Here is a 19,208-nt window from a genome sequence, read left to right as displayed (position 1 = left end):
ACCGAGCTGCTGCTGTAACAACCCCGAGACAAGATAATCTTTAAAACCTCAGACAGGTGGATTGTGTGCGTGTGCGTGTGCGTGCAGGTGGGGGGGAGGGGAGGGGGGGGGGGGGCGTGTCAAGAACCGGAGGATTGCCCTTCCCCTTTGGCCACTACATAAACTTCATCAATAGCTGAACCGGCTGATGTCCCCGCGTCCGTCCTCCACGTGCGCACCGGAGAGCTGCATTCAAACACCGAAAGCTTAAAGTCAGTGACAGGAACGATGACAGGGAAACACTGGGGATATGGAAAAGAGGACGGTAAGATCTCACAGCATCATCCATAGACAGAGGCATACCGCTTTCCCAATCTCTAGTGGAGACAATTAACCCTCTGTACCGTTATAAGTGTGTGCTGTTATTTGTTTCTGCTGTGGGCATTGCGTGTTTGATCCCGGAGGAGGAACGTGGAGGAGTCACGCTGTTAATGCGAGATTAGCCCCACACTTAAAGGGATGACTGCTGTTAACGTTAAGATGACTTTTCACTCGATTGACCATCTAAGCGAGGAACATTTCATTGCATGAGTGTCCTGGCTATTATGAAATATACGCCCATCTGACTTCACGGAAAGATTTATGATTCTTGAGTTCCTAACATGTTACGGGTAGTCTACTTGTTTTGATTGGCTCATACACCAATTTACTGTAGCACTGACTTATTTGGCTGTGTTCATTTCAAAAAGAAATATTTTCTTGCCTTAAGAAGCCACCTTTTTAAGGTGATACAGTTTCACACTTCAATCACACTTTTTTTTTTTTATATTCTGTTTGAGGTGCAGTTGAAAGTCACTCCATATAATAGTGCTGAAGGCATGCATTTAGCACTCATTGTATTGAAATCTTTTTTTATGTTGTGTTTGTGTCATGTTCTTCTTGTATGGCCAGGTCCTTCCATATGGCACAAGAACTTCCCCGTGGCCCAGGGGAGCCGTCAGTCTCCCATTGACATTGTCCCTCTTCAGGCTTCTCATGACTCCAGCCTGGGCCCAATCGTCCTAAACTATGACCACTGTACGTCCCTCAACATCTACAACAATGGACACTCTGTTGTCGTAGAGTTCGATGACACCGATGACCGTTCAGGTGAGAAGGGCATATGACTAAAAACAAAACTAAACAGTATAGGTTAGAAATGTTTCTGCATGCAGAGGTCACCCTTAGGTGTTGGTAAAGTGAAAGAAAGTAATCAGAAATTCAAATGGAAAGCATTGTTTTGACTGGGATTATGAGCTATGATAGGACATGACCTATGTGTATATTTAAAGATTATTTTCTGTCCTGCTATTATTTACTGAGGTCACAGTTCAGGTATAATTTTAGCTCTGATATCTCTTCATTGGCCACATTGAGTGAAAATATGTCAGGTTATTTTCAGTAAACACATACTGGAAAAGTGGGATACGCTTGATTTTTAGAAAGTGCAAACCAACTGAATGACTGACCATAATCAAAGGTTACCTCTGTTTATGCTGCAGGGAAATGCAGCCAGTAGTTAACGTAATGAGTATCTGTCTGCTGGACAAATATAATAACCTAAGATGATCTAAATTGTTATTTTCAACAGATTTGCTCTTATCATTGGGTGGATCCGGTATAACCGCCACATGATTACCATGCATGATAAGCTGACTAAAAGCAATTAACGAGAGGAGATCTTTATGACAATGCTAATGCACTTCCTCAGCACTTTGTAGTTCAAGGGAGGTGCACAAATCCACTAAATCTGCAGTTGTCAGTTTGCCATGTGTGGCTTTGTATGGGTGTACACATGCATATATTGACATGTGACACAGTACCTTATACCACTATTCAAGAAAGTCAAAATGATAACAATTTCTAATATTATAATACATAATACCTTTCTTTGGACTTACAGGGGACCCAATGTTGTTGTTTTTTTTTTTGTTTTTTTTTACAGCTTAGGGGTATTAAATGGTGATTGTCAATTGTGCAATTAAATACAGATTTAGTTTTTGTCCATTTTAAAAGAAAGTTTTTTTTTTAAAGAAAATTTCAAAAAGGCATTTTTTTTTTTCAAAAAACTAATTTGTAGTAGACTGGGAAAATGCATCATTTACATTATTAACATGAATTTGTGACCGTACTTGGAGAAATAAATCTGATTCCGATTATGACCTCAATCCCAAAAATAGTAAAATCAAACTCAAGTTTAACAGTCTCTGAAACCTGAAGTAAGGCCTGCAGGCTAGTTCTTCACCTTTTTAGAGCTGCAGCCCCCAAACATGGCCAGACTTGTTGAGAGTTTCACTTCCTTTGAAAGTATTTTCCAGAGGAAGGCCATTTTGGTGTTTGACTAATCCAAATGTTTCTTTTTTTAAACACTTAGTTGTAGTTTATAAAAATGGATAAAATGTGTGCATCACATCACAATTAAAATGGAATTAATACATTTATTATTATTAATACTAATAAGAATATATTTATTATATAGCACCTTCAAAAACAAATGTTTACAAAGTGCTTTGACAGACAAAGCAAGGACATAAACTGTCTTGTCTCTCACAGCTGACTACCATACATATTTAATTCTGAAATTTTTCTACTTGAAAAGAAGATCTTTGCCTCTCTATGAGACAACGAAGAGTGAGCTCTGAATGTTACTAACATTACAAGAATTCACAAGTCATATTTCAAAATTTTCCCTAGGCTTTAATTATTGTCAGTACCACAGAGGTCGTGATTTACAGTGTTATCATTATTTTTCACTACCCCGACCAGTTTGAATAGGCCGTGTTCAAAGCACAGCAGTGATAGTAAATAGTCCTGGAAGATTATATGCATATGTATATTATAAGTGTTTTTGTTTTTTACGTGATCACGTTGTTCTTGTTGCTGCCCTACATCCGTATTGTAAGATGGACAAGATAAGTGTTTTCCTCTTTGTGCCATACATGCCTCGCTGATCTGACCTTTACTGGAGTGGTCTGTTTGTCAGAAGGATGTCAGCAGCATCACAATGAATTACAATCAGCCCAGGCTGGTGTCCATAGCCAGCAGGCCAAAAAGGATTATGTGCACTGTCCTGATCATGGGCTGAAGGTCCAGTAAATATAATGTAAATTAACGTTTCTGTTAATCCTTGTAGGCTGATGGGACTCAAATGAAAATGTTAAACCTGCCTAAAAGTAGCTTGCCTGGCACTTTATTTAGCATAGGAGTGCTTATTTGTGTCTAAAACAAAAGCCCATTCCACAGACTCTAATGATAGATTTGATGGTAAATCCGACCGTCTGACTGTTTTAGTGCTCATGTCTCCGCTTTGGTTGAGAAATGTAATCTCCTGGGTGTTACCAGGTTGACTCATTGTGTGGTGGAGGCTCTGTGCAGCATTTTGTTGGTAAGCAGTCTGTCTAACTCCCACAGACTAGTAGTGGGAGTGTGGGGGTGTGAATGTCAGATCTTTTTATTTTTTTCTTCTTCTACAGTGATCCAGGGAGGCCCTCTTGACAACCCTTACAGACTAAAACAATTCCACTTCCACTGGGGTGGAAAAGGCTGCCATGGCTCTGAGCACACTGTTGCAGGAAATAGCTATGCATCTGAGGTCAGTGTCTGAGATTTGAATAAAACAGTGTGTCACTGTTTTGTTTCCTAAATAGAGATGAACTCATTTGTTTAGATTTGGTTACATCATTTGATATGGAATATACTTGGAAAAAAGTTTTGTGGGTTTTTTTTGTGGTAAAGCGAAACTAATTTATAATGTACATTGTCAAATTAAAGAAATATTTTTGCTAACATTTGTATTATTATTATTATTATTATTATATCAGCATTATATTGCTGTAAGCAGAAGCCGAAATACACAAAAAAATGTATATATTGTTAGAGCATGATCAGGAAGACCTGAGCACAACTCCCACACATTTCTTCCTAAAATGTTTCTTTCTGTCTCTCTCTCCTCATATTTCTCCCTCTAGCTTCATTTAGTACACTGGGATGCCATCAAGTACAGGTCGTTTGGGGAGGCGGCAACTGCTTCTGATGGCCTAGCTGTCCTTGGAATCTTTTTAGAGGTAAGATGTTTTATTTATCATATCCCCCCCCCCCCTTTCCTCTAATTTCTGTCGTTGTGTAATAATTAACACTTTTTTATTTCAGGTCTGCATTAACTCATAATAACTCGGACAGAGTCAAAGTCGGAATGATGCCTTTCTGCACCCATACTTTCTTATTTCACGTGAATTCTTTTCAGCATTGACATCATTTTGTGTACAAACGGGCATTTCTGCATGAAATTATACTCAAACTGAATTATCAGTTTTGTTTTCCTCCCCTCACCAGTGTTGTGGTGCTGTAAGCTGTGTATGTGAACTTAAAGAATTTAGAGTTGTAATAAATATTGTATGTTATTTCAAATGTGTAAATAACTGGATTTGGGACTTTTCAAGAGAATGCATATAAAACACTTACGTCTATTTTGTCCGTTACATTAGACAGGGGATGACCACAGATGGCTCCACACGATAACAGACGCTCTCTACATGGTGAAGTACAAGGTGAGCTTCATGATTGTTACTGGATCTTATGAAGGGAAATCTTAATGTGGTTTATGTCCTGCTAACAGTGTTATTGCAGTCATATAAAATCTGTTTTCTTTGTGTTTTTGTTTCAGGCGAGTGTCACAGACTTCAAAGGTTTCAACCCAAAGTGCCTCTTACCCAGCAGCCTCCACTACTGGACCTATCCCGGGTCACTGACCACACCCCCACTGCACGAGAGTGTCATATGGATTGTCCTGAAGGAGCCAATCACAGTCTCTGAAAAACAGGTGTCTGATATTGACGAATGTTTTTCTTAGAGTCCTAAGACTTCAGACTTTTTTCTTAGACCTACTCCCTTTGATAAGTATTACCATAGTTTGGGGTGGAACATTTACAGTGAACGAGATTACACACCACGTGCACTCTTATCTGTAGTACTTATTACTCCAGGTCATGTAGCACAGTAGTACAAAAAAAAAACGAAGCTTTCTTGGCTACAAGCCAGTAGTGAATAAAACATCTGACACAGGATCGTCATTCCACTTGACTAAATAAGACATTGATATGATTTGAAGCAAAACAGGCATTACATTGGGAGAAACTGAAAAAGAATACAAGTGCTGGAAGAAACAAAAAAGAGCATACAAAACATCACAGGAGTACAGTATCTTTACAGTTGCAAAATACTGGGAGATAAACCAGAACAGACTTGAGCAGACAATTAACAAAGGATTAAAAAACAAAGCAGAAACTATATATAAGGAGAAAAAGAATCCCTAAAGAAAAAAAAAAAAACTAAGGAAAAAACAGAATAGAAGAAAGCAAGAAAAGAAAAGGGGGGAAAAGGTAAGCTTTGTTCAGTGGTTTGAGAGGGAGAAGAGAGACCTGAGAAGTGGTTTCATGTGTGTGAATCTTCATCTATGAATGTGTTTGTGTGTTCACGTTGTTGTGTTTGAGTAGTGCTAAGGTTTTGGGGTAAGTGGCTGCAATAGGAGTTTTAAGACCAGAGCTCCACTGCCGGTGATGCGAGGTTTGGGTGGAGAGAGGGGCTGAGGTGGCGGCAGCCCCCAAACCCTCAGGAGGGGACCTGCTTCATGCAGGACCCAGTCTCCTGGCTGTTTACGTCTTGTATATTATGTATAAAATTGTAAAATTACTTGTTTGACTAAAGTAACAATGTTCTACACGGAGACAGAAATTGTAATATTTTATCTGTGCTGCATTGGCCTGTGAGGCATTCATGCTGCTGTCGATCATTCAGTTGTGACATCCACGCTTCCCGGCTTGCATAATCTCAGGCTATTCTCCACTGGACTCCAAGGATCCACTGTCTGCTCTGTTGTCAAACTTCAGTTCAGCATCACTGGCTCAGTATGCCACGTTTGAACAGTTGTGGGGGCGAGTGCTGGTGGGGTTTACCTCTGTGCATTAGCATGTCCATAAATATACTCCACGGCCTGTGCATGCTGCTATATTTAGAAGCCAGAGCGAGGGTGAGCATCATTCATGGGGGATGCCGAGTGTAGGGTTGACTTGTTTTCTGTCCATTGCTCTTATCTCTGAATTAAATCAGAAAGTTTACATCTGATAACACCAGCTTGTTGACAAGTTAAGCTGACTAACTGGATGTGTGCAGCACATGCCTTCCAGGTCCCCCAATGAGCCGGCCCTGTGGCGACTGCTGCCAGCCTCTGGATTATACTCTTACACTTTGTTGATCTTTTCTAGTCTCGCTCTCCATTTTTAACTCCAGGACTGTACACGAGGAATGAGGCATTATAATGACGGCGGCCCCTTGAGTGTAGTTGAGCACGATCTGTCTTTAAACCCACGTTTCTGGCATAGTTGGGGGTGAAGTGTCAGCTAGGCAAGTGGCCCCACAACCTGTGACTCCAGGCTTCAAGCCTTTGATCCCCTCCAGCTGATTATCCTGATGGATGGATTGCTGGATTGGTTCACGGCTTTAATTGAGAAATGCTTGCATGGAACCCCAGCAGGAAAAGTCCTTATATAACAGGGTATTATTTTGTTTTTCACTTTTCCTCATAATGGTTAGACATAGAGCTAAGGAGGACAGTCCAAGAAGAGAGTGGGTTGTGGAGCTGTTTGCTCTTAACAAAAATACAGCAACAATGATCCTATAAAATAGTTTGGCCAAACCTGAAGCATCTTGTTCGTCTTAGCCATAGAGCCCTATTAACAATACATCAGTGATTCACAGAAATGCACTGAAAGACAAGTTCCTTCATTACAAAGAGCATGGACAATCCTCCATATACCATCCTAGTTCTTTAAATGCTCATCAAAACTCAAAGTGTTCCATGATGAATGCACTATTTACTCCTGTTCTAATAAATGTATCCATAAGACAGATGGATGTATTAATGAGAATGGTCTTTTCATCCTTAACATGCTTTAAGTGTCCCATGTGGGCATGCCCAAAACCAAAAATAACTCAAATAAAATGAACTTCTCAGCACAAATGTGAATGTAATATTCTGTATGTCCCTCTCCCCCTCTTGCAGCTAGGCAAGTTTCGAATGCTCCTGTTCAGTGGAGAGGAAGAGGATCAGAGGATACGCATGGAAAACAACTTCAGGCCTCCCCAGCCTCTCAAAGGCAGGAAAGTCCGTTCCTCCAATTAATGTGACCTCCAGAGATCTGAAGTCGGAGAGAACAACAAGAGCTCTTTTAGACAACAGTGAATGCATCAAATTGAGTGTAGTTTTTATTTGATTTCAGTAACTTGTCCTGAAGATATCTGATTGTAACTTTGAACACTGCCGGCACACTGAGTGGCATGTTTCTCCCTGTCAGAGGCTTCAATGACAGAGAGAAGAATCAGTTTTGGATGATTTAAGGGATGATATACTATTTATTCTCAGCAAGTGTATCATTGCCATTACTATGGTTATCATTACGGTTGAAGATTGAAAGCTTGGAGCTGTACCTCCACAGCTGTTCAAGCGTTGCCAGGAAAACAAGGGGGCTCTATCAACAAGCGACAAGCTCATGCAAGAGGCTAATGTATGCAACTGGTAAGTCAGTATAGCAGTGGAGCCTGTTGATGTTCGCAGACTGGCATCACAGCACTCTGCCGTCTGCGAATCACAGCTTCAGCCCTCCTACTGATCCTGACTGATCCCCAGTTGATCCGGTCTATTGCTGATGGATTCCCAGTGCTTGTGGCCATAGAGCTCTTTCAGTCCAACAATACCAACTGGAGGTGGGATTGGATTAGTCCTGCTTTTGCTCTAACTGCTCAAGTCTGAAAGTCTCAGGTCCCTTTTTTTAAAGAGCTCAATAGACTTGAGTGTGATTTATTCTTTTTTTTCTGGTATGCCCTCCAGATTTAACAAAAAAAAAAAAAAAATAGTTGTTTGTCATTCAGGGTTTTACTAACCTCATTCAGCTCCTGCCAGGGTTTACTGATTTCTATATTTCATTCAACCAATCATTGTTTACATGGTCTTCTCTATCTGAAATGAAATGCATCCTGTTTTAAGTGTCAAGTTTCTTGGTCTGGGGTTTCTACTATGCAGGATGTAATGACCTCTGAAGCTGCAGTTTTAAACAAAAGGAAAAAAAAAAACAGTACAGTATGTAAATTCCTGACAGAGCTCCTGGTGTCTCACTTGGGTGAGTTGTAGCAACTTATGCAATGCTAGTCCTTTTCTGGTCTTGGATTTCACTGGGATGGCAGCTTTGAAGTTCCCCTTAAGTGTACCCATGATGACTGGCACCTCACTTATGATTGTTTAAAGCTGTTAATGTGAAACAACATAAAAACATGTAATTATGTGTGGTTTGAATATTTTTGTAATAGATTCAAAATCAGGTTTGCTGGATTAAATCAAATTCAAAATAACTTTGTATGTCTTTGACCTTTTTCCCCTGTCCTTTTCTCTAAAATTTATGTTCATATTTTTGCTGCTTCTGCTCTCTCTCAGCCAATTCCTGCATGGAAGACCTGTATGGTCTTGTAATTTATGGGTTTTTGGCAGCGTTTCAAAACCAAACTAATGGGAAAGAGCAGGACAGAAAAGCACAAGAAGACATTTGCATGCATAAATTGTTCATTTATCTTGTCACTAAGAAGTATTTTTAACCTTATTTATCTGTGTCTAACGCTGAAGCTTGAACCTGATATCTAAAATTTCCTTTAACGGAGGAGTCGTACTGCAAATGTTTCAACTCTCACTCACTGATCAGAAGCAGTAATACTGGCTTTGAGATAATTAGTAGCCAGGTTGTAGCCTGAAGGATAGAGGCAAAGAACATGGACTGTGATCAGTCAATTATTTACCAACTGTTTTCACTGAATGAGTTTTATATGCCTACAGCTGACATTATCAATGAGCCAGTATAATCATACATGCTGATTGCTGTGGCTGTAAACTCGATAAATGTGGAGAAAGGTCTTTTGGCTCATACACATGTTACTGTCTGGATTTCTTGAACGGATTGAACAAAGAAGGAACCATATACAATGAATAGATATGTTCTTACATGCACCTATATCCTTTCTGTTAATGACAATCAGACAAGGATCCTCTTAAACCAGATACAGTCTAAACTGCTCCCTGTTCCCCATGAGACACAAAACGTGTACACAAAAATGTATTTCTAAATTGAGGCAAAATGTATTGTAGTGTGGACAGCAGAGTGTTGATGCAGAAAGAAAAACGAATCAGGAGCGTATGACATTTTTACATTTTTAAACAATTATTACTTGTATATTTAAAAAATATAAATCATTCAAATGATCACCTTCATTATTTGCCATCTAGTTATACTTTTATGTTTTGATGGATGACGGTATGAAACATCGATGCATTTCAAAATGAAAATCTAGATCCTATTGAGGCTGTGGTTTTATCCTGAAGCTTCGATATTTGTCCAGCAGATGGCGAGATGGGGATAAATGTAAAAACCTGGCTTGTGATCCTTAAACATATAGTATTTCAATCATGTTATTTTATGAACAGTCAATTGCACAAAATCAGTAACATTGGTTTGTTACATCTATTCTAATTTTTAAAAAAAATACATTAAATAAAAGTAAGATTAGGCTGACAATCAAATGTATTGTCTTATTTTATTCTACACAGTATGATCACCACATTTGATAGGTTGTAAGACATGAAGTCCAAAAACTCTTTCATCTTTTTTTTCTGCTATTGTCTTCTATGAGCTGTCATTTCGACATTCACTGGCATAAATCCATTTTTATAATGCCGTTCTGTCATTTTCAAAATGCATACAGTTTTAGTTTCTTCCTGCAGGTGGCATTATCTACTCTCTTTTGTATCACATTCAGTGAGAACCTTGGGTTGTACATTTGGAAATGGCTTCATTTAGAAAAGATGTATTTCATATATAATGGCTAACTTCAGCAGAAACATAGCTCACATCAAAGGATGCCGCGCATTTATACATCTTTTTGTGCTATCAGTGACACTTGACCTTGCCTTTGTATGCCCCACTCACCCCAGTGTTTGAACCAAGAGGGTTGCATTACCCTGTCTGGTTTCACTTTCCTGTAACTGCTGATGGCTGTGGAAAAAAATTCAGTTAGCAGGTTAATGAATAAAGAATGAAAGTGGCGGTGTGTAAAGTATATTTAACACAAATTCTTGAATAATCCTTCCAAAATAGCATCAGGGACTTTTATTGGGACTGAGAATACCTGAGCCGACAAATCATCTTCAGCCACAATCGATGTGCCAATGTAATAAGATATTACAGTCAGGCCTCAGAAATAGAGTCAGTCACATGTATTTTTAGTGTCAGGATATCTACTTGCTTGCTGTGCTGATTTTTCCCAGACAAAGCAACATCTGAGAAACCTGGGAAATACAAACCTGGGGGGACAAATGAAGATGAACTTTTCAAAGAATGGCTGAATGATTTGCCTATTGGAAAATGATGTGAAACGAAAATATTACCTTGTAAAATATGGTGACACTCATCTTAGACTGAGAATATATGGGAGTCTTGAAAACATGAATGTAGCTCTGAAGGAGCTTAATTAACGCTGACATAAATGCTCAAAACTGAAAAGAATGTAAAAAAATTTTTTTACAAGAGCGAGTGAAACCAAATTATATTCAAAACGTCGGCTACTGACATACATAGAATCAAAATGTATTCAAGAGACAAAAGTCAAAGTAAAGTTGAAGGCTCATGTCAGTATTCATAACCTGCACATAATCACATCATTAAAAGAGATGCATTATTTGTAAGCAGCTGGATGCAGAAGGATATAAGCTCATTGAATGTTTTTAGTAACCTAATCTGCAAAGTTGTATTTTAAACTACAAATTGAATACAATTAAGTCATTGTGTCTGTGGTAGATCAGTTGTACAATATAAAGTAGATTAAATAGAATCACTTCTGTAAAATACACATTTCTGTACCAGTTACAATCAACCACTGTTAAGGGAATGAGGTCTGGAAGATGCAGACATTTACCAGACAAAAGGGGGATTGACTTGACAGACTATTGATTTGCATTGTGGGAAATGTAGGATTCAGTGCTCTTGGAACTCAGTCCAGGTGAATGACCGAAAATGTGAATATATTGTGACCTCTGCTACCTTTTCTGATTTCAATTCAACAACTGCATTACTGATTAAGAGGTAAGGTATCAGGGTAGTTTAATGGCTGGTTCCTATTTTACGAGATATTATAGACATATAAATATAGATAAAGATAGATGTAAATGTTCTCATTGACTATTTTTGAACAACAACTTCTTGACAGTTTTGATGCAAACCACACTGAACCACATACAGACCAGACCAAACTACTGTATCAAACCTCCTGATCTCACTCTACACATCCTGAGTAACTTCTTCTATTTCAGTAGTAACGTTGAAACTCCCCTAAATCATTTTAAGATTCTTTGTATCGTCAAGGACAGTGACTCTATCTGGGAATCAGGGGACACAGCCGTGGTGCAGTTACCATGGATACAAACAGCACATGTACCACAACACAAACGCTTGGCCAGCTCATATCTCCCCTACTTGTGTATGAGCCGGTGATCCATCGCCATCACCCTGTCAGAAAATAAAATCATACGGCAAAAATATCTGACGCTTCTTTCCCCTAAAGACCTCTGTGGCGGCACGTGTGTTGTATTCATTAGGAGGCTTTATTTAGCAGCGTGTTATCTATTTTGTGTGGAAACCGGACCAAACAAGATCGCGTTCACACACACACACAAGCATACACACAGGCACACACACACACACACACACTCACACAGGCACACATCGCCTTTCTTTTCCTGGGTGCTGATGCTTGGCCTTCACCTTCAGGATCAGAGTCCGGTTTAAGGTTCAACTATAACAACTTTCTAAACAATATAGACCTTTATGGATTGTATATATCCACCAAATAACTTAAAGATGTCAGGCGGTGACCTCGGATAGCAGATTGGATTATAAATCACAGCAGCAGAGGCGAGATGAGGTCCTCTCTGTCGGGCACGCTGCTGGTGGTCTGTTATGATAATTAAAGAAAACAGGGCTTTGCTGTCAAGGGAGAGAGGTCGTGATCTGTAATTCCATACTCTGCTGTCAACTTATATGCCATAAAGGTTTTGATCTATATGGACTATCTCACAGAAAATACCTGCCATCTTTGTGCGGCCTTGCGTTTTATTTTTGGCCTTGTGATTTAGTTTCAGACAGTAAATGTTGATCGAGATGTTCACACTCAGAGACGGTTACACCCTGAACCCTGACATCTGATTTCGACAGTGTGGGTTGCTCGGTATTAGGTAATAACATATTCGGAGTAAGCAATAGACACCTACACAGCCTTCAGGGAACTTGTCTGACTTCACTGTATGACCCTTTAATTCACATTGGTCAACCCACTGTTTGCACAGGGTGTCTATAGCAACACCACACTGTCAGAGCTGCATCATGGCTCGGTGGTTAAACCCTATTTATTTCATACACGCCTGTGTAGAGTCAATGTCAGATTTGTTCAGACTGTGGTGTTTATACACACCCCTAGCTCCAGAATCAAAGAATATATTAGATGCTATTTTGGTAAAGGTTGATGAAAGTTGATAGAAATGAGTTGTCACAGATGCAAATTTTTAAATAAATGTGATAGCTGGAAGGATTGAGCTTTTATTAGTTTATTATGACAAAACTAACATACTAAACACTTTCCAGTACTAATATGATTGATTTTACAGACACCATTTTGTGGTTCTCTATCAAGCTGTCACCATGAAACATTTATGATAATGCCATCTTCTTCCTCAAAATCCAGAGATACTTATTTGATCTTCTTCATTTAATTTTAGATCTGAGGATGTATGTCAGTTCCTGGCCAAATATGGCCCATGAGACATTTCTAAAATGATAGAGGGTAGCAATAATGGAGGTGTAGTCAAAAAATTACAAGTCGGGGAATTGAATAAGGATTTTGATATATTGCTCAAATGTTTCACCTCTCAGTAAATCATACGGCTACAAGCTGTTGTCAAAAACAGCAACATTTTTTTTATATATATATATATATATATATATATATATATAATTAGCTTTTTCGAATACAACAGTCAAAACTTTTTTTGCTGTTAGCTAAAATATCATTTAAAAACCACAAGTGTCAACCTCATAGTTGCACCAGAAGAAATATTGGAGGATCACTGGAGTTTGGAAGTTGCATCTTCTGGGGACCATGAATTGAAGCATTTCAAATTGTGGCTAATCATCTCATAGTTATTGAGATTTCTCAGTCTGGGCCAAAATAAAGACAAACAAAAGGTGAACTGCATAAATTGTTTGTGCTAGCATGGCTAAGAATATATGTTTGCCTTTGCACTTGGACATTAAAAAGAAAGAAAAAGATGACCAATATAAAAGCTATGAGTGGTCTTAGGCTTAATAGTGTATCAAAAGAGAAGTGCATCTTTATAGAGCCTTTATGTTTCTTATTAAATAAAATGTATTATATGGTTATGAAGATTAGACTCTGGTATTAATAGTACTTGGACCTTGAATTTAAAAAAAAATCATACTTTTAATATCAAATCAAAAAACTGTATTTAAACTCCTTCTCCAGACTAAACAAGTAAAGAGAAATCTGATAACTCAATGGGTTTGACTGGGGTAGACCCATGTGATCATCTGCCTTTCTCTCTCTCTGGGTTGTCTAAACATCACAGGCCTCTGGCTGGTTTGATCCTTCCAGCAATTGCTATCTGTTACAACTCCCACAACCAACCACCGCTGACACATTCAAGTCAAAGGGGTCAGTCATGCACCCAGAAGCGTCACAAGTTTCCAAGATCCCTATCCCCCAAGCCTACTGGGTCAAAAATAGTCCCAGTTAGCCTTTTATAAATCAGAGTGTTTCTATAAAAAGCCGTTGGCTGACCAGAAACCTGGTCTGAAGCCACATCGGCCTATCTTTAGCTTTATTTATGTCCTAGTGTTGACAGCACCACTTGCAGAGCTTTCCAGTCACCGTTCAATGGGTCACATGTGTGCCGAGCCTTCCTCTCAGTGTTGGAAAGCACCATGGAGTAAAAATCAGTGGACCCACAGAGCTGGCCGGCTTGCATCCCTTACAGAAAACAAAGCACCTAACAGCTGCTGAGTTAACGGCTTGATGATTCCTGCCCTCAGATTCTTTCCATCCACTTAGTGTTTATGGAGCTCTCTTGTGACGACAGATAAGCATGCCCACTATTGTGAAATGATGATTGGCATTATTACAACTGTTGGAATAGAAACAACCATTACTGTGGCTATTATCGAGCAACGTAGGCCAAGTTCCATTGTTCTTACTTTACTTTTTTATTCATTAGGGATAAACATTCATCCCAGGCTTTTTCAGTGAGAGCTGCAGTCCTTCCTACCTGTACTGCCAGAGCATGCAGACTTGTAATGTGAAATACATTTTATACAGGGGTTTAAAAAGGCAGACGGCATTATGAGAATGTGTGGCTTCCATAAAAAAACATGTAACATTAACAGAGGAATAATGTAAGATCAATACAGACTAAATGAAATACTTATAAAAGTAGAGTGGGTACAAATGATTTGGGCTTGATAGAAGTGTACATTTATGTCTGACCCATAACAGATGTTTCTCTCCTTTTATGCAATGAATGCTGGGTAGCTCCCCATGAACCTGACCAAGACAAGGGACTTACAGGTTTTATGACAGTGGAAGGATTCTACTTTTCATCCATCCATCCATCCATCATCCATCCATCCATCCATCTATCCATCCATCTATCCATCCATCCATCCATCCGTCCATCCTTCCAGCATTCTATACATCCATCCAACCATCCATCCATCCATCCATCCATCCATCCATCCATCCATCCATCCATCCATCCATCCATCTATACATCCATCCATCCATCCTTCCAGCATTCTATCCATCCATCCATCCATCCATCCATCCTTCCATCATTCCATCCATCCATCTATCCATCCATCCATCCATCCATCCATCCATCCATCCATCTATCCATCTATACATCCATCCATCCATCCATCCATCCATCCATCCGTCCATCCTTCCAGCATTCTATACATCCATCCAACCATCCATCCATCCATCCATCCATCCATCCATCCATCTATACATCCATCCATCCATCCTTCCATCATTCCATCCATCCATCCATCCATCCATCTATCCATCCATCCATCCATCCATCCATCCATCCATCCATCTATCCATCCATCCATCCATCCATCCATCCATCCATCCATCCATCCATCCATCTATCCATCCATCCATCCATCTATCCATCTATACATCCATCCATCCATCCATCCATCCATCCTTCCATCATTCCATCCATCCATCCATCCATCCATCTATCCATCCATCCATCCATCCATCCATCCATCCATCTATCCATCTATACATCCATCCATCCATCCATCCAGCCATCCATCCATCCATCCATCTATACATCCATCCATCCATCCTTCCAGCATTCCATCCATCCATCCATCCATCCATCCATCCATCTATCCATCCATCCATCCATCCATCCATCCATCCATCTATCCATCTATACATCCATCCATCCATCCATCCATCCAGCCATCCATCCATCCATCCATCTATACATCCATCCATCCATCCTTCCAGCATTCCATCCATCCATCCATCGATCATCCATCCATCCATCTATCCATCTATACATCCATCCATCCATCCATCCTTCCATCATTCCATCCATCCATCCATCCATCCGTCCATCCATCCATACATCTATCTTTACATCCAAGGCAGCAAAACACACTAGAAAAACATCTTTAAATGTAAAGCACAGTTCTTCCAGTAACGCACACTCTGTACAGTTCCTGCAGTCCTCAATCAGAAATCACAACATCCTGCTCTCCTTTGCAAACACTGTTGAGAAATTTCAAAGCGAAACATTTGCATTATGTTCTCATGTTTGGCCTCAAGTATCTCCACTGACCCATTAAATGTAGTTTGATCAAAGTTCCAGTAGAATAGATGAACTCACTGCAAGACATTTGAATGGGTTTGATTCTTTATTGTGTTGATTCTTTTTCCTTGCAATGTGGTTGTGGGAATATGTTCTCTTACTGTAATTTGATTATATATAAATTATTATTTTCGAAGTCAGGGATCAGTAAACGATATGCACTTTGTATTAAATGAAAGACAATCAAAATACCTTGAAGAAAAAAACAGTGTTACTACTATTTATCAGTCTTTTTTCTTTTTCCTCTCTCCTTCCTTTATGTGTTTTGTGTTGAGTCTTTAAGAGCAAGTTTGCCCACACAAGGACAGAAGGTCTCATCCCACTCAAACTTAGTTCATGGCTGGAAGCAGAGGCCGCACACGCATTGTACAGAAATGGTGTAGGAGGACTGTGTGTGTGTGTGTGTGTGTGTGTGGGCTCCTTACTCTCTTCTCAAGACGGCAGCATTGTTACACTAAAACCTTTGAGCTACAATCACATCGTATGAGCACCTGTTGCTCTTTCAGCGTTTCCACACAAAGATAATTTCAAACACCACGGTTAAAAGATGGTCATGGTTTCTATTTTTTATCCCTCACTGGACCTGGCATTGATCTGTATTGAGTCTGAGGAGCACAATCATGCAAATGCTTGTGCCAAAATGGAGATGTGTCAGCGCAGATAACTGTGTGGGATGAGTGAGTCTGAGAGGAATGAAAGATTGGAACATTGTTTCAGATGGTAATTTATTGTTTCTACTGTTCTCATATTGTCCAGAGATGGAAGTCTATAGAGGCTGTGTAGTGACTTTCCAGATATCCTTTTTCTCTAGGTTTATTGACATCATTTGTGCAATACAAAATAGTCCTTTCTACATTTTTATTGACTCGGTATTCTGTTCCTTTCTTCAGAAGGAGGACTATTAAACACTTGGCACGTGTAAGTGATGATCACAGTTGTTGTCAGAGTTATGTTTTCCTTTAGTTGAGGCAGACATACCTGTGCAACCTATGTTTTTTCTTTTGCTCCATCTATTTAATTGAGTACACCAAACCCATTGTTAACTTCAAGAGAGTCACACAAAATTATTAAGAAAAAAATATTTTTGATGGAACAAAAATGATTGTTTTATCCATCCTGAATGTAAAGTAACTGACAACTAATTTAAATGAAGTCAATTAATCTTTATAGTGTTTCTGAACTGTTATTCATCAATTAATTCAAATCTGAAACAAAAAACCAACAAAAAGTGTTCCCTGAACGACATTGAACATCTTTTATTCCATGGCCACTCGATGAACTCTGTTTATTGACGAAGTTCATGTGAAAGATATAAAATCCTCAGAGCAGTATACTTGATTGTAATGGTATCTTTTAAATAAAATATTGTACCCCAATAAATGTAGCATGCACGGTATATTTAGTGCCATAATATGTTTTCATGCTGTTTCCACCTGCATGTTCTGGATATTGATAGGTACCAATCAGGACCTTCTGTCCTAAACCGTGATGTGCACCTATACTGTCATGGAGCTCTCTATGCTGTGGAGCACACTTTGCTCACTGACACCATCACTCTCACACATTTATTGTGTGAAATAAATAAATAAAATGAATTTCTTTTCAACAATTTGATCAATTGATAAGAAAAGGCGCAGGGACATCTTCTATTTTCCCTATTTTCATCAAATCCATCAAATTGACTGTGATCAAAACAAGAAGATAAAGCTTGATTTATTTAAATGTCTAGCCAAATACAAATGAAGGAGGCAAACAGTTGCTGTTTGACATATTACGAATTTGGGCAGCGTAGTTCATTTTGGATCTTTCCCTCACACACCATCCTGCTGTAAATACTCACCACAGCAACAAATCCAAAGCTTAAAATAGTAACCTTTTTCTCCTGTTTTAGCCATGGTTGCTATAAACTAAGGTTCCCAGCTGTTTTACGATATTACTGATCCTCTTTTAAAATGAGTGAATCTTCATTTGGAACTAATTTTTAAATTAAGGCCAAAGAAAGACTGTGGAATCAAACAAAGACCTTGGTTTTGGTCTTTTTTTTATAGTATTTGTAGAATATAAAAAAGTTGATAAAATAAAGCAAGCTTTATTTTTTGAGAATATATAGGTTTGTAGTTTCTCATGATACAGAATAGTTGCTCATGATGATTCAGCAAGAAATCCTGTGCTATACATGTTTTTGTTGCTCATTTGTCACGTTTTAAGAATGGTATTAGCTCCATTGTTGGACATTGTTAGACTTTGGTGTGTTACACTTGTCATATACAGTAGATACCCACTGAACTGAAAATGCTACATAGTTTGAATGTTTTAAACAAAGGTATTAAATCATGGCTGAAGGAGAAACAACACTGTTCTCACACCTAAACTCACATGAGCTCACAAATGTCTGTCGTATATTTTTCTCTTTGAAACTGTATTTTATCCCTGTTGCATTCATAACTGTGCTGTATTTATAACTGAACTGTTTTTATTTTCTTACCCTTTTTATCTTTATCTCTGTTGTTTCTAAAAGCCTCCCATGGACAGATGTTGCAAATTAGCATTTTGCTATAAACACTAAGAGCAGTGCATCTGGAACTTATGCATGGTTAAATGTTAGAGCACCAATGTTACTGTATGTCCATGTTAAATAAACAAATAAATAAATAAATATAACAAATACATATTTTGGCATATTTGTACATATGAGGGAACGGAGGCAGTGGGAGATCAAATTGAACTGAAATTTCAACTCAAAAACAGCACTAAAGTAAGAAAAATGACTATATTACACATTTTCCCTTGTTTTGAATTTGAAAAAAAAAAAGTTATTAATCAAGACATTCAATCTGCAAACAGTGAGCAGTCTGATGAACTGCTGCACTTTAAAATCCCAAATATCAGAAGGCGAGGGCAGCATGGTCACAGGGTTGTGTGGTAGAGCCTGGTTTACTTTCCTGTTCATTGATTTTCCAGCTGCTTCTTGAATCAAATTGTTGATTTCCAGCTTCCTGTCTTGATAGTCTGAAATGTACGAGTGATTACAGTCTCTCAGAAACCATAAATAGCAGGAGTGACGCACATTCTCTGTCAAATGTCAATTTTATGTGACATGCAGTTTAAACTGTTTTCCTGCTCTGAACATCAAATTACTGCA

General features: G+C 38.8%; 1 protein-coding gene across 1 annotated transcript; it reads left to right on the top strand.

Annotated features, from left to right (window-relative positions):
- Positions 1–150: 150 nt before the first annotated feature.
- ca7 (carbonic anhydrase VII) lies at positions 151–8,418 on the top strand. Its single transcript, XM_020652854.3, has 7 exons — positions 151–304; positions 931–1,128; positions 3,492–3,610; positions 3,987–4,082; positions 4,503–4,565; positions 4,682–4,837; positions 7,076–8,418. The coding sequence occupies exons 1-7, from the start codon at positions 268–270 to the stop codon at positions 7,193–7,195; spliced, it is 789 nt and encodes a 262-aa protein (XP_020508510.1). The 5' UTR covers positions 151–267; the 3' UTR covers positions 7,196–8,418.
- The last annotated feature ends 10,790 nt before the right edge of the window (positions 8,419–19,208 follow it).

The sequence above is a fragment of the Labrus bergylta genome, chromosome 3 (assembly GCF_963930695.1).
Source record: "Labrus bergylta chromosome 3, fLabBer1.1, whole genome shotgun sequence".
Lineage (NCBI taxonomy): Eukaryota > Metazoa > Chordata > Actinopteri > Labriformes > Labridae > Labrus > Labrus bergylta.
This window is presented reverse-complemented; position numbering and strand designations above follow the sequence as displayed.